Here is a 22,372-nt window from a genome sequence, read left to right as displayed (position 1 = left end):
TCTCTCGCTGTGTGTGTGTGAGAGATAAGCCGCGAGCAACGCACTGAGCTGCCAGCGCGCTCTCTCGCTGTGTGTGTGTTTGTGTGTGTGTATGTGTGTGTTAAGCCACGAGCAGCTCCGCGGCGCTGCCAGAGCTCGGAAATATGACATGACTGCGCGGCCGAACCTTTCAACACAGACCGCGGCAGCTGCTCTGTTTGTGTGTGTGTGTCTCAGAGCGCTAGAGAACGAGAGTTCACACTCTTAAACGTGGCACTCCATCTCGGTCCCAGCGCAACTGCAGTAAACATGCAAACGGCACGTATTTTTACGCGCGCTCTCGTTTCCATTTTCTCATGGGCTCGCACCTTCAAAACAAACCGTTCTTGGCTTGATGAAACTCCCGGGCGCCTTCGAGCGGTTCGCTGTGTGCGCGCGCGTGTGATTGAGTCATTTTGGCTTTCATTTCAGGCATTAACCGTGCGCAAGTGGAAAAACCTGCGTGTTTTCCACAGTTGACTGCATGAGCGTGTCCGCTGGTCAGGCTGTCCGTTCAAGGCCGCGTACTAAGGATTCCGTGCAAGCGGATCTTTTGATCTAGATGGCGACCGCAAAACAGTCTGTGACCTGAAATAACCCTGTCGCATGCATTGACTGCAATTTAATCTGATTCAAATTCCCTCTCAGATTATTTGCAGTCTGCATATTTTAGAAAAGAAAAAAGGCGAGAGTTTGAGGTTGAGTTTATTTAAAGGCATAGTTTACCCCCAAATTAAAGCTCTGTCGTCGTTTACGCGATGTCAGTGTCGTTCCCTTACTGACTGGTCAGAAACAGAACGGTACATACTTCTGTGGAACACGGAAGTCGTCATACAGGTTTGGAATGACATAACGGTCAATAAATTATGACAGAATTTTCATTTTTGTGAACTATCCCTTTAAAAGCAGTGGTCTTCATGTGTGAATGTTTGCAGTTTAGTAACCAGCAGAAAGTGTGTGTGTGTGTATGTGTGTGTATGTGTGTGTATATACAGAGGGTCAGTGAGGCGTGTGTGTCGCGCCCTGTTTTGTCACTGTCTGCCAAGCCTGAGCAAATAGCAGGATACAGACCTTCAACTCTCAGAGCGACGGCAGTTATATCTCGCAGTCTTGGCCACAGACGCCTCCCGACCGCCCAAAGTCCGTTCACTGACTGTTTGATGCACATTGCACATGAAACTGAAAAGTGTTTTCTTGATTCGGCAAGCGCAGAACTGATTGGCTGACTTCATGTAACTTCCTGTACAAAGAACAATTGGTTAATGCAATGATTGCTTTCTGTGGAAGAACTAATCACTGCATTTGATAAAGTTTTTTGACAAATATTCAGAATTTTGCTGTCTTTTATTTAGGTCTAATCTATGACAAACCCGTTCCTAAATGGCATGTAAAAACACACTGTGGTTTGCAAGCTGTCGCTTAGTCAAAGGTCTAGCTGAGTGAGATGTATCGCATGTTCGTGCACGTACGCGTTCACACTCGTCCGCACGTTCAGTACCGTCCTGGCCGGCTGTCAGGGAAATTCCTGATCCGTTAATGATGCACTTCTTCTGTGGAGGCCACCTCAACCCTTTTCCCTCTGTTATCACAACTCCCACTCCAGCCATGGCTCTCTCAATTAAAACCACGCTGAGGGAGTTTCGGCGCTCCCTCTCTCTCCCCTCCTCATATCCTGCTCTTTCTTTCTTATGCCGTTTTTTGTCTGTCTCTCTCCCTAGCCGCTCACTTTCCGATGCAACGTGACGTCTGCTCAGTCTGAAGGCTGTTTTTTCCTGAGTTGCATGTAAAATTAGAACATTCGTCAGCACTGTGCGTAGCCAGAGGATCATTAAGCAACCGCTACACATTAGACTCGCACAAAATTCACATAAAACTGCTTAAATTCTGTCTCAGAGTTCAAAAAGCTTTAGAATTGATCTCAGAATTAACTAATAGAGGTCTTATAATTTTGTATCTCTTCAGAATTCCAGAACTCTTTATCAGCTGACTTGGAATTCTGTGACTCATTATAAATTGCTTGAGAATTCCAGAACTCTTCATTTGCAGTTGTAGAATGCTGGAACTGTTTATAAAATCCATTCTAAAATGGTCCATTGGAATTAAAACTACATTGGAATTCTAAAATTCCTTACCATCTGCCTCTATTTTAAAACTCTTTATCAACTGCTTTGGAGTTCGGGAACTCTTTATAAGTATTTTCAGAATTTGAGAAATAATGAGCAACAGCCTAAGAATTCTAGAACTCTTAATTAGATGTCTTAGAGTTCTGGAATTCTTTATAAAACACATTCTGGAATGGTTTCTCAACTACCTCTCAATTTGAAAATGTCTCATACTGCATCAAATTCCAGTCTTTTTCAACAAAAATTGATTTTATTGACTGAATTTATTATAAACTGCTTTAGAGTTCCAGAATTTAACTACTTCAGAATTCTATATCTCTCGTAGAATGGTCCATTGGAATTAAAACTACATTGGAGTTCTAAAATTCCAATTGCTTCTATTTTAGAAGCTTTCGAGTTCTAGAACTTTAAACTGCTTCAGAATTCTATAACTCAACGGCATGTGAACTCTAGAATTATTTTTCAGCTGTCTTAGAGTTCTGTGACTTTATGAAGAGTTAGAGTCAGTATTCCACAAATATTGAGCAACTTCCTGCAAATTCTAAACCTCTGTTAGCTGTCTTAGAATTCTGGAAGTCTTATGAAAACCCATTCTGGAATGGTTTCTCAACTACCTCTGAATTTGAAAATGTCATACTGCCTCAAATGCCAGCTGTTTTCAACAAAAATGGACTTTTAGAATTTATTATAAACCACTTCGGAGTTTCTTTTATCTACCTTAGAATTCTATATGTCTCCACTGGAATGAAACTACATTGGAGTTCTAAAATTCTATACTAATTGCCTCTATTTTAGAACTCTATATCAACTGCTTTCTATAGAATTCAGAATTCTATAATTCAACTGCATGTGAACTCTATACTTACTTGTAAGGTGTCTTAGAATTCTGTGACTTTATGAAGAGTTTCAGAGTTCCACAAATATTGAGCAACTGCCTGCAAATTTTAGAACTCTTTGTTAGCAGCCTTAGAATTCTGGAAAGGTTTCTTAACTACCTCTGATTTTGAATATTTGTCATATACTGGGTCACATTCTAGTCCCTTTTCAACTACATTGGACTTTACAAATTTATTAGAAACTGCTTTAGAGCAGAACATTTTATTAGTGGTCTTAGAGTTCTGGAATCTTTTTAAATTGCCTTAGAATTCTTGCCTTAGAGTCGTTTCTTGAACCCTTGAAATTCTAGACTTGAGTCTGAACTTGAATCACAGGTTTTAAGGGGGGCTGCCAGCATCCGAATTTGACTCCAGACTAGCAGTGACCCAGACTGGTTTCAGTTCAGGTCTGCCTTGTAAAGCTTCCCCTTCTTTTTCCTGTCTGAGTGTCTTTCTCCCCAAGCGAGCTGTAGTTTTTGTTCTTTTATTTTTTATGATGTGGGTTGAGTTGACTAGGCTTTGAGGTTGTGGTAAAATGGTTGCACGTTGGGTTCAGTCTCGAGCTGGCCTGCGTCTTGTTTTGTGGGATTGTTGTTGTGAAGGGGTTAAGTGTCTTGAATGATGCATTGATTGCAGTTGTTAGCTGGGAGTCGTTTTAGCAGGGGACAGCGGGGGAGGAAACGCTACAGCAAAGAGCAGTTCTGAAGAGAAAATCACGACAAATCTTTTTCTTGCTAGGCTGTGTAACACGGCTTTATTGTCTGTTTAATGTAACACTCAGCTCTCCTGCCTGCAAACATCCCCACTGAGGAACTCCCTGAGGCAGGAGAGAGAGAGAGACCTCACTGGAAAGGGAATGAGGCGATGGAAACATAAACGGAAATAGAGAAATTCTCCCTTGAACCGCGGCTCGCTTTCGGTAATTGAGCGTGGTAGTTGTGTGTGTGTGTGTTTTACCTTCCATGTGTTTTGGTCCACCTCTCCAGGCTGACGGGAGCGAACATCCGCGCTGGAGCGAGAGTTTCCCGTTTGGGCTCGTTAACGGCTCGGCGCCCCTGCTAACGGCTTGGGGTTTTTTTCAGTCGTGCCGGCGGCATGCCGTATCCTGGATACAGAGCCGGCGGGAAGCGCAAGGCAGAGCTGCTGGCAGCAGCGTGGGGCAGGTCGTACCACTGTGCGACTCCGTCGGGGGAGGGGTTGAATGCGCTCTCTGAGATGCTGCCAGGGTTGAAGTGCGAGCGCTACGCCTCCTGAATCCTAATGCCCTCATTCGTCTGAGCGCTGAGCGGACACCGGCCCTCCCCTCTCCAGCCCATCTGTGTGTGTGTGTGTGCGTGTGCACGCTTGTTTTTGTTGCCGCCGTGCATGAGGAATCGGCTTGCGGTGATGGATGTGGGAGTTCCTTTAAACCCGAGCTTGCAGAAGAACTCTCCAATTAATTTTGCAAGGGCTCTCTGTAAATCTGGCCTCTTCCAGACATTGTTCTTAATCAGTGTACGGGAATGGCGTGAAGCGTGAATGGGATTATGCATGTTGATAGCTTTCTATGCCATAAGGCCAGATGTCAAATCTCTTGCAATTTTTGCCTGATGAACCATACAATTGGCAAAACTGAAGGATGTTCTCAAATCATAGAACTGTTAGAACCCTAGAAATGTCGGTGCTGATAGCCTTGTGGTTAGTGAATCGACACTGCCGTCACAGCGACCCGAGTTCTAATCCCGTCTTGAGGTCCTTTCCCCGTTCCCCTCTCTCATCCAAAGCTTTCCTGTGTACTCTCAGCTGTCTTGTCTCAATAAAAGGCATAAAAATTATCTCAAAAAAGAACAAGGCACATAGCAACAGGTGAATGAGCACTCACGACACCCTAACAACCAAATAGCACCATGCCAAAAATCGCTCAGAATAGTTGCTTGAGATTTCTGAGCAGTCTTTGGCATGTTACTATGTTGTTGCTAGGGTGATCTAAGTGGTTGAAACACCCTTGCAACAACCACTTAGAACACCCTAGCAACCACATAGCAACATGCCAACAACCATTCAGTATGTTCTTATATGTTTGCTAGAGTGTTCTGAGTGGTTGTTAGAATGTTACTAATTGGTTGCTTGGGTTTTTGGAACTGCCATTGGCATGTTGTGTGGTTGCTAGGTTGCTAGTGTTCTGAGTGGTTGTTAGAACACCCTAGCAACCACACAGTAATATGTCAACACTCAGAACACTCTTAACAATCACATAGCAACATGCAACAATGAACGATAGTTGGCATGTTGTTGTGTGGTTGCTAGGGTATTATGAAGGTTTGTTAGAACACCCTAACATTCACATAGCACATAACAACCACATGGCAACATTGTTGTTTACATGTTCCTTTTTGGTTGCTAGGGTTTTTTTTTTTTTTTTTGGTTGCTAGGGTGTTCCACATAGCACCATGCCAATGGATGTTGAACGTCCTGACCGATAGTTGGCAAGTCGCTATGTGGGTGCTCGAGTGTTTTGAGTGGTTGTTAGCATGTTGCTGTGTGGTTGCTAGGGTATTCTGAGTGGTTGTTAGACCACCCTAGCAATTACACAGCAACATCCTAATGTTCAGAACACTCTAACAAACATAGCAACATTTTGAGTGATTGTTGGCTTGTTGCTGTGTGGTTGCTAGGGTGTTATAAGTGGTTGTTAGAACACATTAGCAACCACATAGCAACATGCCAATGGATATTGAATGTGCTGACCAATAGTTGGCATGTTGCTATGTGGTTGCTAGAGTGTTCTGAGCGGTTGTTGGCATGTTGCTGTGTGGTAGCTAGGGTGTTCTGAATGGTTATTAGAACACTTTAGTAACCACATAGCAACATGCCAATGGATATTGAATGTGCTGACCAATAGTTGGCATGTTGCTATGTGGTTGCTAGAGTGTTCTGAGTGGATGTTTACATGTTCCTTTGTGGTTGCTAGGGTGTTCTAAGTGGTTGTTAGAACACTTTAGCATTCACATAGCAACATGCTAACATTTAGAACACTATATCAAACATAGCAATGTTCTGAATGATTGTTCTGAGTGGTTGTTTACATGGTCCTTTGTGGTTGCTAAGGCATACTGAGCAACTGTTGGCATGTTGCTATGCAGTTGCTAGGGTGTTCTGAGTGGTTGTTAGAACACCTTAGCAATCACATAGCAACATGCTAACATTCAGAACACTCCATAAAACGGCAACATTCTTAGCGATTGGTGGAATGTTGTTAGGGTGTTCTGAGTGGTTGTTTGCATATGTGGTTGCTAAACTGTTCTGGGCTGGCACAATTCAAAACACCCTAGAATTTTATGATTTAAGACCCTCCTTAACATTCTAACAACCGCCCAGAACACCCTAGCAACTGCATAACAACCTCCTTAGCATTTTGTTAGGTTCTTTTGGCTTGTGTTGATGTTCAAAGGCCTCACTGGTGAGACTTCCAGACGTATCTAGGCACCAAAATATCTCGGAGGTGTGAAAATATGGAAAAATTGCGACCAACACAATCATCGTTGCAGCCTGTTTCGCACGGGCAAACATCGCTCACATTTCCCCCACCTTTCAAGTCGCTCCTACACTGCTGCTGCTTGTAGACTCACGCACACACACAGTGCCGTCTCAGGCGTCTCGTATAGAAAGTGAACAGCAGGCTTGGGGCAGGATTCGTCTGTAAAGCCCCTGATACCTCACACATCAATAATCAGCTCTGGGCGGAACTGTCTGTCTGCTCTCGGCCCGTCTCTCTCTCTCTCTTTCTCTGCGCTCTTTAATGGTGTTTAATGAATTTCATTCCTCACTGCACCATAGTAACCGCTCGTCTTCTGTCTCTCTCTCGCTCGCTGTAGGAGGTGGTTTTGTACTGTCTGGAGAATAAAGTGTGTGACGTGAATCATCGGGATAATGCGGGTTACTGCGCACTCCACGAGGCCTGTTCCCGCGGTTGGCTCTCCATCGTACAGCACTTACTGGAGCATGGGGCCGACATCAACTGCAGCGCGCAGGACGGCACCAGGTAAGCATGCACGCATTCATGATATCACCTAAATAGCATGCGGGACCGGTTTCTATGACTTCCTGCGCTTTCGTCACACTGCGTTCGAGAGCATGTGCGTGCTGCCGCTGCGCGGATAATTACACGTGCGCGCACGTGCTGACGCGCGCACACTCAATGTCAGTAATTATATGTTTGGTAATAATGGCTTTACAACAACAGAAGAGGCCGAGAATCTTAGCTCGGATAATTACCGCAAGAAGAGCAGATTAGGCGTGTGAGATCCCTGTCTTCGCTATACACTTAAAAATCCAATTTCGTTTAGCGTTCCGATTCCTGTCGGAAAGATGAATGACGGTGACAGGTTTTAATGACTGTTTTATTGGGCAATGCCGGCAGATAAAATTAAGGTAATTATGGACGAGTGAAGTAACTGAACTGTTTAAGCAAAAAAAAATCTTGCAATTACCAAAGAAAGTTAAATTGATAAAAATAAAGTTTTTAGTATTTAATACCATTGGCAGATGGATTGTTGGTCTTATTGCACACCATTTGCCAGTGCACATTATTCTAAAGAATATTTATTAATTCATTTATTTTTTCATGATCTAATTAAAATTTGACATATAAAATAACTATAAACGGCATTATAAATGTCTGTCTTTTTGTGAAGTAAACATTCTGGGTTCTCTTCCGACAGGCCTCTCCATGATGCTGTGGAAAACGATCATCTAGATGTGGTCCGACTGCTGTTGTCATACGGCGCTGATCCGACTTTAGCTACCTACTCTGGCCGCAGTTTGCTGAAGATGACCCACAGTGACATAATGGAGTGTTTTCTGTCTGGTAAGAGCGCGCTGTTCCTCTCTTCCACCTCTATTCCCAGAATTTCCCTCCTGTAGCAGCGGAAGGTTCGGCTCTGCTTGGCTATCTGGTTACTAAGCAACAGCTGGAGCGGAGGAGAAGCCTTTAGCACCGGCAAATCAGCTTTCCCTGAAAGGAGATTATGTGTGTGTGTTCGTCCGTGTGCGTGTCTTTATTTGGTCTTGTGCGGCGTGCCTGTTTTGAAGGGTGTACGGGTTTGTTGCACGCAACGATATTTGGAAAAGCTGGGTTGTATTATTGAAACGGTAATCTGGGCCTAATCTGAGGCTAAAATGGGGTATTGTTTTTATGGTTTTGGAAGCTTTTGACATCATTTTGACTCCTTTATTTTAAACAGCTTGATGTGTTTTTGTTTTTTTGCTGGCGGTTCTTGAAGGGCCAAAATTCTTGAGTTAGGAGCTTTGTATAAACTGCATTTCAAGAACACCTAGTAGTACAATGGGTCTTTTCATTGTGCGTGATTTTTTTTTTTTTTTTTTTTTTTTTTTTTTTTATTTTTTTTTTTTGGGGGAAAAGTTTTTCCATTTACACCTCAACAGCAGCATCTGAATGGTTTTGAGGATTTAAATTGAGTTTTAGAAATCTTAGTTTAGCTTAATGACTTAGCAGCACCAAACAGATTGGAAACTTGTTTGAAAACAGTCATTATTATTTCAAACTCTTAGGCCATCAGTCCTTGGTCCGAGAATTGAACATATCATTATCATTTTCATTTTAATGCACTAGTATAAACAGGGCTTTAGTCCACTCAAACAAAAAGAAACTGCAATTCCATTTGGTGCCACTAGTGGTCTAAACATGATTCGCTAAAAATTTAAAGCAGCTGTATGTAGTTTTACATATTTTTGTGACTTTGGAGCCCCCTACAGTTAAGTGACTGAAATTTGCTGTCGTAAATATATCACTATGGCAATTCGGACGAATTCATACAACCTCACTAGTACAAATGCATACGATTTCAGCGAAAACATGTATTTTACGAGTTACACAATACATGTGAATTTGTACGAATGAGCTACACCTAACCGCACCCCTAAACTTACACATCACTGAAATTGTACAAATTCGTGAGGTCGTACGAATTAGCCGCCTCATAAAATACATACAAATTGGTCGTGACATAGCATTACAATTACAGTGATTAGTGGTACACGTGTGTTTGTTTTTATAAATCGATCCATACTTTTCACAACAGTTCGTACACACTAAATGTGCATACTACCAGAATAGACACTTAAGGGAAGCTGGAGAAAGAAATCGAAGCCATTTGCCATATTGAAAGTCAGTGTGCCATCTTTTTTTTTTTTTTTTTTTTTTTTTTTTTTTAAATCTTCAAATGCTTTGTTTTCAAAACTCTGATTCAAAACTACTGATTTTCTTGACAATTCTGTTTGGTGCGCATTTTTATGCTAAAAAAACAACCCAAAATATTCTTTCAAGAGTTGTTTATACCATTACCGTTTATCGTTAGCGGAGCACTGACCTTGTCATTGCGCTGTTCGCCACCCATTGTGTGCCAAAGCAAAGTTTTAATGCTCAAGGTTAGACGTTCGCATGGAAAAAGACAAGCTGTGCTCCGGGTGCATGTGAAGATGGCATCACAGGAGACGTGGCATTTACCGAGACGGCCTTTCCTGTGTTTGTGTTAACACTGACCCCTCTCGCCCGAGCACAGCCTCGCCGTGACTGTCCGAAGGAGACGCGCTCTCTCTCTCTTTTTCCCTCGCTCTCTTTCAGTGACAGTAGTCGTGTTTTTCGAGGCACGGCTTGATTAATGGTCTGAAAGTTTCGAGCTGAACTAGAGGGCATCGCCAAACAATTTGTACACAGCCGGCGTTTGTTCTTGACGGCAGTCGCAAGTTCTTTCACCTCCAAAGCCGTCTTAATACGTACGTGCTTGTGTGTGTGCGCGTGTGTGGATTAGCTTCAGGGCTGCCAGTTAAAGGGCAGCTCAGTCACATGGTGGAGGTTCACACTGACTGGCTGCGTGTGTGTTTGATTATGCATGAGTTCGTGAGGCAGGAAAGAGCTCGGCCTGGAAGCGCAGGGCAGCATATTGTGTGTGTGTGTGTGTGTGTGTGTGTGTGTGTGTGTGTGTGTGTGTGTGTGTGTGTAAATCAGCAGGCTTGTCCCGTTCTGCTGTCTGCTGCGCTGATTTAAAGACCCTCCCCAAATTTGTTTTCCCTCTGTGGGAGCCTTCTAATCAACCGCCTCTCTCTCTCTCTCTCTCTCTCTCTCTCTCTCTCTCTCTCTCTCTCTCTCTCTCTCTCCCTCTCTCTCTCTGGGTGGAATTGTTAATGGCTGCGCTGGCAAACGCGGCTCCCGTCGCCGCTGGCTGCGCTTCGCCGCGCCAAGTGGCATCTGAGCGTGCAACCACATAACGCTTGCAGAGCGTCAAAGCCTTTGCTGTCCGTAGGAGACTATTTTCTTATTGTCGCTTGGAGAATGTGTTCTGTTTAGCATTTGCGCAATATATGTGTCTTTATATCGGCATCTGCCAAACATTACCGCTTTTCACTTTTTTGACATTTATCATGTAGCATCTTCTTTTGTCTATCATCATATTAATGTATTTACTTAAGAAATTAATTTTATTTATTTAAATTTTACAATATTTGTAAGCTGTTTAGCGTGGATTATAGATTTGGAGCAATATCTGATATTTTTGTAGCTATTTTTGTTTAATACTAGTAATTATTAGTAATATTATGTTTCTTTGCTGATTTATCAGCAAATGTAATGATTTTAAGCTATTATGGGGAAAAATCCATAATAGAAAACAAAAATTATGTCAGTGCATCTCTAGTTGCTTCCTGTTTACATCACTAATGGTCTAATCTCTCTCTTTCCTTCTCGCTCTAGATTACTTTGCTGACCTGCAGGGCAGAGCGGACGATGACCCCGGTGTGTACTGGGAGTTTTACGGCAGCGCAGTGTGCGGTGAGTACCACTTTCACACTCGAACACACACATATTCGCAGAAACGCACAGCACACTCACGGTAATAGATGCGAGGAACAATGTGGGGGGTGGGTGGGTGGGGGGGGGGGAAATGGAAGAAACATACAGACAGTCGGATAAACACCTGAAGGTAAATCTCTGTGTGAATCATCAATGTTTGTAGACGGTCATTGATCTAGAATTAAAAAAAAAAAAAATCATCCATGTGTGCTTCTACCTCTCTGATGTTCGCTTGAAAGAATTTATATAAAAATCCCCCATCCGCTGGGTGGTGGGGTCGGCACCATGGGGGTAGAAATAGATGGCAGCATTTTTTTATTGCTCTTTTTTTAAACGAATTCTAGCTGCGTAGCGAGAGTTCCCCTGGCTGCCATATATCAGCAGATCGCTCTGTGTGTGCGTGTGTGTGTGTGTGTGTGAGCGGGCCTGTCTCCAGCTGGCCGAAAACAAACCCACTGCTACTGCACATTTTCCCTTGGATTCCTGGAATAACAAAGCCGGGAGAGAAGGGGAGGTGTGGAAGGGAGCCGTGCGGCTATTTTTGGGAGCTTTGCGCCGCCTCGGAAAAACCCAAAGCGTAACAGAAAGAGGTAGAGGCGCCTGTTTCGCTCCGAGGCGTACGCTGTGCCGCTAGCGCGCACGAACGACTGAAGTGGCTTCACACGCAGCTCTTCCCGCAGTGCCGCTTAATGGAAGAGAGTGCAAATAGGAGAGCGCGTTCAGAGAGCGACGTGAGAGCAGCGCCGCGAAAGCATGTCTCGGCGTGAATCCGACAGGGAGGGAGAGGGAGGGAGGGCGGGAGGGATTTTTGAAGGGATATCATGGGAGCGGAATCCATTGCTAGCTCTCAGAGTGTGTGCGTGTGATTCCATAATTCACACTTTGTCTCTCGTTTCTAATCGATATATTTCCGTCTGACTAACAGAGCCTGCCGACGACTCGTCTGGTTACGACATCCTAGCCAACCCGCCTGGACCCGGCGAAGACGAGGATGAACAGAGAGAAGTTTTCGAGTTCGAATTCTCTGACCGGCCGCTGCTGCCATGCTACAACATCCAGGTGTCTCTCTCGCAGGGGTAAGAGTCCAACATTTAGTCTTGACTGACATCTGTCTGTAACTATTAAATTTAGAACAAAACCAGTTATTTTATCGGTAGAGTTGGGAATGTACACATCGGTCCATATTGGCCAAGGTACTAATCTGAAATATTGTAAATGTGGAATTCTGTAAAGGATATTTCAATTCTAAGCAAGATGCTTGTAATCATTTGTTGACATTTGATAGTTATCGGTATCATGTTTTTTGATTCTAGTGACATTTTTGTAATCGGAAATTTTAGTAATTAAAGTGCAGATTGTTCCCAGGACGTGCTAATTGTTCACCAGTAAATTCAGTTATTGGATTGGCATTTTACTCTGAATGGAACAAATTTCATAAATAGAAATTAACTTCACGCAAGTTGTTGGTAATTATCGGTTGTCATTGTAAGATGGAAGATTGTGCAAAAGTTGTTTTATGTTTGTACTTTTACCTATTCTCACAATTGACAAATGTAGCCATAAAGCTTCCAACAAGAAGGACACTGATCATCATTTTCATATTCGTCATCCATTCCTATTAAAATGCTTGCTATGGATCCGAAAACTCAGAAAATCGAACCTTATTTTTTATGATGGATAAAAGTTTTGGAGGAAGTGTGTAAATGTGATACAATGTGAAGTAGTATTTAATTTTTTAATGTGCAAAAATTTAGGATGAGAATTTCAAACGCGGTATGCAAAAACCTTTAGTCTGAAATTTTCCACATGCTTCATGCACAGAACGTCAAGGTTGACACACAGAATTATCAAAACAAAACATCCCAAATGCTTGAAAACGGATCCGATTTTTATTTTATTTATTTATTTATTTATTTTTTAATGACAGAAGAAAGTTTTGGACAAAATGTGTAAAATGTATTTGACACAACGTGAGGTTGTATTATTATTATTATTATTATTATTATTATTATTATATTATTATTTTGTTATTTTATTTTTTTTAATATGCGAAAATTTCGGATGAGAATTTTGGACTTGGTGTGCAAAGACCTTGAGAGTTGGATGTTGTTGGCAACCAGGACATTACAAGTTGTTTGCGATGTTTCGTTGAATCAGCGAAGCCATTTTTACTGTTTCCTGGAATTCATCAGTAGAGATTAAGTCAAGTCAAAATTTGATCGTGACTAGACCATTGTTGGTTTACATAAGAGTCTAACTGACGTGAGTTAGCTTTGACCTACTTGACAGGTGTTTCCCTTAAGAACCGCACGACTGTGGATCTTGTAGACTGACAGCCAGGGCCGACGTTAGTTTAGCGTTAGCAAAGACGTGAGGCCCGTTGCACTTAAACAGAGCGAGGACAGCGAAAGCGTGCGCGAGAGAGACAGTCTAGTGACACGCTGCTAAACAGACACAGCTAATTACCTCCCACACAGGCTCTCGCTCTGCCGTTACCGCGCTCCGCTCTCTCGCTACCCCTCCCTCGCGCGCCCGCTCGCTGTCTCGCTCCCAGGCTCAGCTGCCGCGCTCACTGTTGTGTATAATCTTCAGTCTGCGCTTGTCTCTGGCCTTCCCCTCCCCCGTTCTCATTCGCCCTCGTTCGCTCGCTCTCCCTCTCGCTCTCTTTCGCTCGGCGCGGCTGGCTGATGCAGTATTAATGGCTTTCTGCTCTCCTCACATTTCCTCCCCCCTCTCGCTCGCCCTCTCTCCTTCTCGCTCTCTCGCTCTCTCTCTCTCTCTCTCTCTCTCTCTCTCTCTCTCTCTCTCTCTCTCTCTTTCCCTCTCCCACTCCATTCAGCGTTCCGCGCTCCGCAAGAGCCACAGACCGCCTCAAGTGCCATCGATTGAGCGCTGCCTGTTACTGCTTTCCCCGCTGTGTATGTGTGTGCGCGCGTCTGACAGGCTCAGTCTCCGGTCTTTGTGTGTGTGTAGCCTATTGTGTTTCTGGGCGAGCGAAGGCCTTGAGAATCTTTGTGTAATTTTGTCTAATTATCTGAATGCGCGTCTGTTCTGGGGCGAGCATTTGACACGGTGTATGTGCACGTACGTTTTTGTTTTGGTGTTTCTAACTTGGTGCACATGTTCTGACACATTTAGCCTTGGTGCTCACGTGGACGGTGCTAATTCGCGCCAACTTTGCGCATCTTACTTCTATTATGCTATGAATAAAACTACGCCTAAAATAACATGCAAAGTGGCGCAAATTAATCTTTCTCTCGTTCTTTTTCTCAGACCTAGAAACTGGTTGCTGCTTTCAGACGTCCTCAAGCGCCTGAAGATGTCTGCCAGAACGTTCCGTGCCACGTTCACACACATTGAAGTAGTGACTATAGCCGAGGCGGAATTCTACAAGCAGGCATCTCTGAGTCAGCTGTTCTCTTGTCCGGAGGAGCTCGAGGGATTCATGCCCGACAGCAAGGAACTCTTGGATCTGGTGGAAATCAGCGCTGAGCTGGTGGCCCTGCTGGGGTCGTCGCTTGAATGCTTGGACGACCGCTGGGAGCCAGTATCCAGACCTCGCTCGTGAGCTTCTGCACATGCACGCACACTCATACTGACTCTCGGATGGACCCCTGGAGACCCATGGAGAACTAGAAGCAAAGGAAAAGGATATTCTGAGGCAGTTCTTGACATTTCAAGGAACTTCTGGACTGGTAGCCAAAGGCAAAATTTGGGTCCCAGCGCAGCTGATCTTTCTGTTTGGCTACGAGAAGGTTTTAGAACATCTAGACATCTCTTGCGCTCTTCTCGCATACTAATTCTCCTGGTGACGATGCAAACCTGTACATAGTGTACATTCTGCAGATATGGAAAGAGAACGAACCTGAGATTTGGACCACTATCTCTGGCTAACTGAGATATGAAGCCATGCTCGCAATGAAGAACTCTTTCATTTAAAAGAGATGTTTTCTAAATAGGAATATAAGTATATATACAGTCACTGTATTTTATTTGTGTGTATTATATATAGATATAAATATATATATATATATATATATATATATATAAATATAAATAAATATATATATATGCGCTGCCTTTTTTGTCTTGTTTAGTCAGGTCTTTATTTTATAATTGGAGTTACGATGTTGTAAATACATAATCGGGTTGAAATGGGGTTTTAATCGTGATGTCAACGTTAGAGGAGTTACAGAGGCCGGAAGCCCCTTCGGTTCGTCAAGAGTTAATTAGCGCACTTCGTCAGCGATTTTCCTCGCCTGGAGTAGACGTTTTTATGGTGTTGACCAGTAACCAGTGTGGGATTTTTTCAGTCTCCCGTGTTAAACTCTAATCTACAAAGCTATTTCGTACCCTGTACGCAAGCTGTTGCTTTGACTAAGTCACTTATTTATGAGTAGAAATTAAGATATTTTAATGTGGCTTTTCTTTGTAAAATATTAAAGTAATTGTAAAATACTAATCTGACGCTTTGTTAGGCAAAGACATGCTTGAACTTGTAAATAATGGGTTGACTATTTCAGTAACTTGTTTCTGACGTGTGTTATTGTTTTTTGGAGAAGTGTTCGGACTTTGTAATTACATACGCTATCCTTTGTATTTATATTTTACCAAAAAAAGTTCCTTTAAATAAATGGCAATAAAAGATTGTGTACATCTTGTGGTCTTCTTATATTAGTCAACATTACAAAAAATGTTTGTGTGACTCTGAAATATGTTACACTACACAAGTAAAAATGGGTTGGGAATATAATTTCATGTTGTTATGCTGAATTGAGCATGAGATTATAGGGCTGCTCTGATTAATTCATGCACAAACAGATTATTAAACCTCTATGTGTATCACTATAATTGGAGATTAAGGTCTAAATTCCATAGCAACTTTTCTGCCATCAGATCAGCCATATACAACAGAAGAGAGAGACAGCCACATCCTGTGCTGCTGGACAAAACAGGAAATGAAGAGTTCGCCGGAAATTAGAGGCCTTAGGCGGGAGTGAGGGAGGCTTTTGTTGGTCTGATAGCAATACGGACATTATGGGCTTGGTTTACTTTCCTTAACTGTAATGTAATTGTCACACTCCTTTCTACTAAAGCAGTATAAACTTGAATCTCTGGCTTGTTTGTAAAGAAATAGTTCACCCAAAAGCAGAGAGGCTCAAATGTGTTCTCAAAATGACTATAACAACAAGAGTACATGTAGTTTATATGTAAAGACCCAGCTTGCACTAAGATGACCAATCAAACGGATATTCAAGATATTTTACGTCTAAATGTGGGCGAAAAATGGCGGCAACATAACATGTCCTTTCTTCTGCATATATAACCAATCACTATCAAAAGTAACCAAATCAAGCCAATCAGCTTTCAGTATCCTTTAATACGTCATCAAACCTACAACAGGCAGAAGAAAAAAGTATGGACGATGTGGATGAAATCCAAATTAATGATGCTGTTTATTTATGCAGAGGTGAGTAGATGTTTGTTGAAATGGGGCTCTTCATTCATATATAAAGGTTTATAATTGTCGTGGTAGTATATGATGCCGCACAGTTTGTTTCGCTGGTTTAAATTGATAAGTGGTGTGACCTAAGAGCCTTTAAGGCAGCATTAATTAAGAAGATTGTTCAAGATGTCCGGGGGTATCATCTGCGTGGATATGGTCATAAGTATCAGCGAATATATAACCATGCTGAATATTAATTTACACTAGACACCTTGAAACGGGCCAAAAGTAAAACAAATACTGTCATTGTTTACCTTTCATGTCGCTAGCATATGCTGTTTCTTCTGTACGTAGGCCACACAATATTTTCTCAAGAACATTTTTTAGATCTTCACAGCAGTTATGACTGCCTGTCACTGTATGAAAAAGCGCGCGTAAAGCTGATTTAAATTTTTCCAACGACATGAGTGAGTAAACAATGGTTTTAATATTTAGGTGAATTATTATTATTGTTGAATCTGAGGCACAGTACAGTAATGAGCTGGTTGGTCTATTTTCAGATGGGATCGTTCACTGGTTGAACTGAAGAGGTGTAGGTCTTAATTACTCTTATTAAACACAGACAGATGACTTTATTTTTACTGTCCACGTTTCTGAGTGGTCACGATTAATTTTTTAAACACAATATGAAGCGATTGAAAACATGTTGACATGTTTACACTGCACTGGACCTGTTCATTTGTTGTGGTTAAGAGCTGGAAATCTGTGTAGGCTATTTAATGCAACAAACCACGCAATGCAATGTGCAGTGACTTTACCACAATATGGTTCAGTGGCTTGACAAACAGCTTTATAAAAATGTTAAATAATTCAATAAAGTTTTATAAATGCAGTAATATTTAGGTCTTAAAATACCCTAATAGTATTGCTTATTAAACATACTAATATTAACCTCATCACAAAAGAGAAACGACGTTGCGCTTAATTGACTCTTATGAGAATTGATAAACGTTGTGCTTGTAAATAAATAAGGGAATAGAAATGGCTCGGATGAGCATGTCACTGATTTATTGGCCATTTCTAGCTCTCTGATGTGTCAAATGTAGCTCAAATGTTGCGTGTAGCGTAATTGAGAACTGCGGACAGAGCCACATACGGCCAAGCGCTGTAGAAGCTGGACTGCAGGGAAGAAATGTGGCCGTCTAATTAAAAAACAATTAAATTACATTAGGCTTGGTAATTACACCCTCCCCCTTCCCCGGGTTCCGTGTTACGACGGTTAATCCGCTCTTTATCTATTAGTCAGAGCTGTGACATTGACGGGACTCGACTATCAGAGTGCGGAGAGAGAGACAGATGCGTCCGCCTCACACCTCGTCAACACTAACACAAGATACTTTATTCAATATATTTTGAAATTTTATTCACAAGTATTATGTTTGAATTATTACTCTGAGTATAATAGCAATTGTTACATTTAATATTATTCGATTTTTATTATATTTTATCCATCTTTTTCTTTAACGCGGAAGTAAGCCTATGGGTAAGACTTACGGTTCATTAGCCGCTATAGGGAAATAATGAAAAGAATAACAATGTGCAGTAAACGGTAAAACTGTTTGCACTACAAACCAGTGTGCTCATAATTAAGATATTACATTTAAAAAATAATGGTAGGACATACCAATTTGCAATATCAAGCAGCAAAACCAGCTGTTGTACAGCTAAAAATACCTGGATGCTGACCGGAAGCCAGACCCGTGAAGTTTACAAATGGCCGCGCCCACTTTTACGGGAAGAAAAACGTGCATATATTTAGTAATATTTATGTGGTTGTGGATGGCAGCAAACCTCAGCTAGCTCATTATAAATGTTGATAGTTTAACTAAGTGTAACTTAACTTGCTCATCAAAATTATCTTAAAAATGTTGCTATGACAGTAGACAGTTTATGCTAATTCCGGTTATAGCGCCTCTTGTGGAAAAGCTAAGAATACAATACATGGTAGTGTTTTAAATTGCTTTAAAATCCAACATTGGGCTTCCTAATCATAAAACATGAAAAAAAAAAAAAAAATCAGTAAGACAATTTAGCCTGCATAAGATTTAGTTTTTTTATTATTATTATTTTGATGCCATTTGCCAGTCACAACCTTCCAATTTTGCACTGCATCATGGGTAATGTAGTTTTGCACAAAGTTAGCTTATTTTAAAAATGAGATGAAATAATGCAAACAGATGGCTTCAACAAAAGCATATACCATTAATTACTAACCTCGGAGCTCACAACAGGTCTGTCTTTAAAGGTTTATTAGTTATCGTTAAAAGTCAGTTTGCCTATGGACCTATGGAGAAAATGAATGAAGGCTTTACCTCTGGATTTTACTTTGTTGCATTGTCAGCAAACTCTCAATAAAACTGAAAGAATTTACATTGTTCAGGCATCCAGAGTCATGTATACTCCATACTGCATATTGCTTCGAGACCATTTGTGTAACTATGCATGTGTGTATGAACTACATCTGTTCTTTGCCATTTATGAATATGACAGCTTCTCTCCCGTGGCATCATAATTCAGACGTCATGAGTATTGTCACCTATTAGTAGGCTAAGTACAACTCATTAATGTTAATTTTTGCATACTATAAGCAGGCATATTCAGGGCAACGTAAACGGTGTCGTCCTCAAGCAGAGCGGTGGGTTGGGTGTGTTATATTCAGGGGCAGACTGGGCATCCACTTTATTGCAGCTGTCGGAAGGTTTTGTGTGTGTGTGTTCCAAGGGTCAATGCTGTGCCCATCTCTGAGAGGGGTTTGGCGTGGACACGCACATTTCTGGTTTGAGGGCAGGCAGGAAAAACGCTCTCTGGCGGATTAGGTAACCTCTACACTAATTAATTCTGCGAAGGGCCTTTCAGAGCGCCGCATGCAGCTCTCAGAGAGAGAGAGAGAGAGAGAAAGAGAGAGAGAAAGAGAGAGAGCGTGCGAGCGAGAGAGCGAGCGAGGGAGGCAGGCTGAAAGGATTGCATTATTCTGCGCTGCGAAAGGAAATCAGAGAGCGCCGGTCTCTCGGGGCCTCGGCGGCGCGCTCTAATAGCTCAGCGCGATCTCTGCTAGGATATTGCTGCCCTCGAGTGTGTGTGCGTGCCGGCAAGTGGGGGCTGGTGAGCGTGTATGACGATATTTTTAGGGAATACACAAAGGATAGGCATATGAGGATAAGAGAATACGCAAAGAATGAGACACGGTTGACATTTTTGGATGCGTTTGGTCGTGTGAGTAGGGCTGGGAATCGGAATTGGAGAAAATATAGTGGAACCGAATGATTTTCATGACATTCGGTTCTGTTAACGGCTCTTGAACGCCTACGTTTTTCCCAGCGGTTATCCACAGCGCTACGGCAAATAAAATGATGTTTTAGCTCTCAGTCTGAATTGAATGCGATAAGAGAAAGACAATAAATAGACAACACACGTTTCTATTTCATTATCCCCGCTGCGCGACCAGCGATGCCCGATTCACGAACAAACGACTCTTATGAACCGGTTCTTTTTAGTGAATTGGTTCAAAAGCCTGGAGTATCACATCATTTATGTTTACTTAAGGTTAAAGTGAGTAATTTAGAGTGTGAAAAAAAAACTGAATAGCATAAAAATTGACTCAGGTACATCTGATTGGGCGGACGAACAATAGTCCCGCCCTAAACTCGCGCCATTGGTTGATTTGTCAGGCTAGTCGGGATGCACGTCAGTTAACTTTTCATTTATTTTATTTTGTACTCAACATCAAGATTTATTCAGTTTTACATATAAGAATTTATGTTTACTAATTTATGCTTACTAATTTCATTTATGTTTTGTTTTTTTTACCCTCTTTTTTTTTTTTTTTTACAATTTTAATTACCTTGGTCCTTTGTGTGACAATGATATATGACCTTTTCATATGCATGTATAATTATAGGTAGATAGATAGATAGATAGATAGATAGATAGATGGATACACAACTAGTAGTTTTTTACATTTTTAAATGTTTTTTAAGAAGTCTCTTCTGATCACCAAGCCTGCATTTATTTGAAATTAAAATGAGATTAAAATATTTGAAATATTTTTATTATTTAAAATAACTGTTTTCTATTTTAATATATTAAAAAATGTAATTTATTCATGTGATTTAGCATCATTACACAAGTCACATGATCCTTCAGAAATCTTTTAATATTCTGATTTGCTGCTCAAAAAACATTAATTATTATTATTAACGTTAAAAACAGCAGAGTAGATTTTTTAGGTTTCTTTAATGAATAGAATTTATCTCAAATAAAAATCTTTTGTAACATTATAAGCGTCTTTATTATCAAGTTTGATTAATTTAAATGATCCTTGCTAAATAATAGTATTAATTTCTATAATTATTTAATGAATTATAATAAAAGAAAATTATACTGACTCCAAGCTTTTAAATGGTATAGTGTATAATGTTACAAAAGCTTTTTATTTCAGATAAATGCTGATCTTTGGATCTCTCTCTTAATCAAAGAATCCTGAAAAAATGTACTCAACTGTTTTAAATATTGATAATAATAATAAATGTTTCTTGAGCAGCAAATCAGCATATTTGAATTATTTCTGAAGGATCATGTGATACTGAAGACTGCAGTAATGATGCTATATTGATCACAGGAATAATATTTTAAAATATATTCAGATACAAAGGAGTTATTTCAAATAGTAAAAATATTTCACAATATTACTGCTTTTCCTCTATTTTGGCTCAAATAAATGCAGGCTTGGTGAGCAGAAAAGATATATACTTCATAAATGAATATATATTACACTGGATTTTAGTTTAAAATATTTTCAAAATAATTTTATCATGTCATACTACAGGACGCTGTTGTTACTGCATGTCAACTTTCCAGATACACCATCAAACAAACATAGCGAAAGAATGTGTCCTGCGTGAACGGCCCCTAACGCTGTCAGGAGCCGCTCCTTTAGTCCTCTCTGTATCTCACACATTCACACACACACTCGCAGATCGTGTAGGAGTTGTGCTCTCCAGTAGGTAACTGTGATCTTGCCATCTGTCCGTGCAGTCAGACGCTGGCAGTGGCCGTGGCTTGAAGGCGTGAGCGGTGGCGAGCTGGAACAAGGACGCGGGCATGCGGCCAAAGCGAGAGAGAGACAGAGAGCGAGAGAGAACACACGCTATTCGGGTCTCAGGTTGCAGGAAACTCTCTGCACGCTGTGACGCCTCCAGCAGCAGTTATAAATCAGGTCTATCGCACAAACATGCACGCGCTCAGTGAGATCCACCTGTACGCCATTACGGATCGCTCACAACAATCTTCACAATATACACATCTACACATGTGTTTAGAAAAGACGTTCACTGTGGTAAAATGACCTTTTAATTAGAGGCTGCATGAATTGCGTGATTGTACTTCCTGTTGAAACAGGAAGTTTGGGTGGGGCTCATCAAGACACTCATCGGCAGTAACCTTTAGTTACATTAGCATAGCCATGAAGCATTATTTACAATTTGCAAGTCGGTTCTAGTTTGTAATATAGAAAGGGACATGTTTGTTTTCGAGAGCGTCTGATTGGATGAAAATCTGTGTAGTGCAGGATGATGTCATCAGTGCTTAATTTTCCAGGAAATAAGAGCATACATTTTATGAGTATATCTGCTAAAAATTATTTTGATTAGCATGTAGGTTAGCGTTAACGTTGATGTAGATTAAATGCTGCAATTTTTTTATTTTTAATTATCATGAAAACCAATTAATTTTTCACAGTTCACAGACTAAGAATATGCTTTAAAAAGTATTTAGAGTTAATTCTGATTCCATGTCATCTTTGAAGCATAAAAATTGTGTGCACGAGACAGTCAGATGTTTTCGGACTGTGCAGTCCAAGCACATTTGGCTATCGACAAATCTGAGCACAGACTCCAATTTCATGCTCTTGCGCGCACACGCGCTGACTAATTACCCCACTGGAATGTTACCCGACCTTTCTGGGCTGCGTCGGTTTAAAAAGATTTGTGTCGTCCCTACTTTCATC

At 41.3% G+C, this 22,372-nt stretch overlaps 1 protein-coding gene across 2 annotated transcripts in view; it reads left to right on the top strand.

Annotated features, from left to right (window-relative positions):
* The window catches only part of bcor (BCL6 corepressor), a 48,757-nt gene extending 33,239 nt beyond the window's left edge, over nt 1-15,518 (top strand). For both annotated transcript variants that reach the window (XM_051094726.1, XM_051094728.1), the window contains 5 exons: nt 6,871-7,037; nt 7,717-7,862; nt 10,764-10,841; nt 11,788-11,938; nt 14,136-15,518. In XM_051094726.1, the coding sequence (XP_050950683.1) occupies nt 6,871-7,037; nt 7,717-7,862; nt 10,764-10,841; nt 11,788-11,938; nt 14,136-14,430 (837 nt within the window). In that variant the 3' untranslated portion in view covers nt 14,431-15,518. The remainder of the gene's footprint in view (nt 1-6,870; nt 7,038-7,716; nt 7,863-10,763; nt 10,842-11,787; nt 11,939-14,135) is intronic.
* The last annotated feature ends 6,854 nt before the right edge of the window (nt 15,519-22,372 follow it).

This window comes from Labeo rohita, chromosome 22, assembly GCF_022985175.1.
Source record: "Labeo rohita strain BAU-BD-2019 chromosome 22, IGBB_LRoh.1.0, whole genome shotgun sequence".
Taxonomy (NCBI): domain Eukaryota; kingdom Metazoa; phylum Chordata; class Actinopteri; order Cypriniformes; family Cyprinidae; genus Labeo; species Labeo rohita.
The sequence above is the reverse complement of the archived record's forward strand: the minus strand, read 5'-3'. Positions and strand labels throughout refer to the sequence as shown.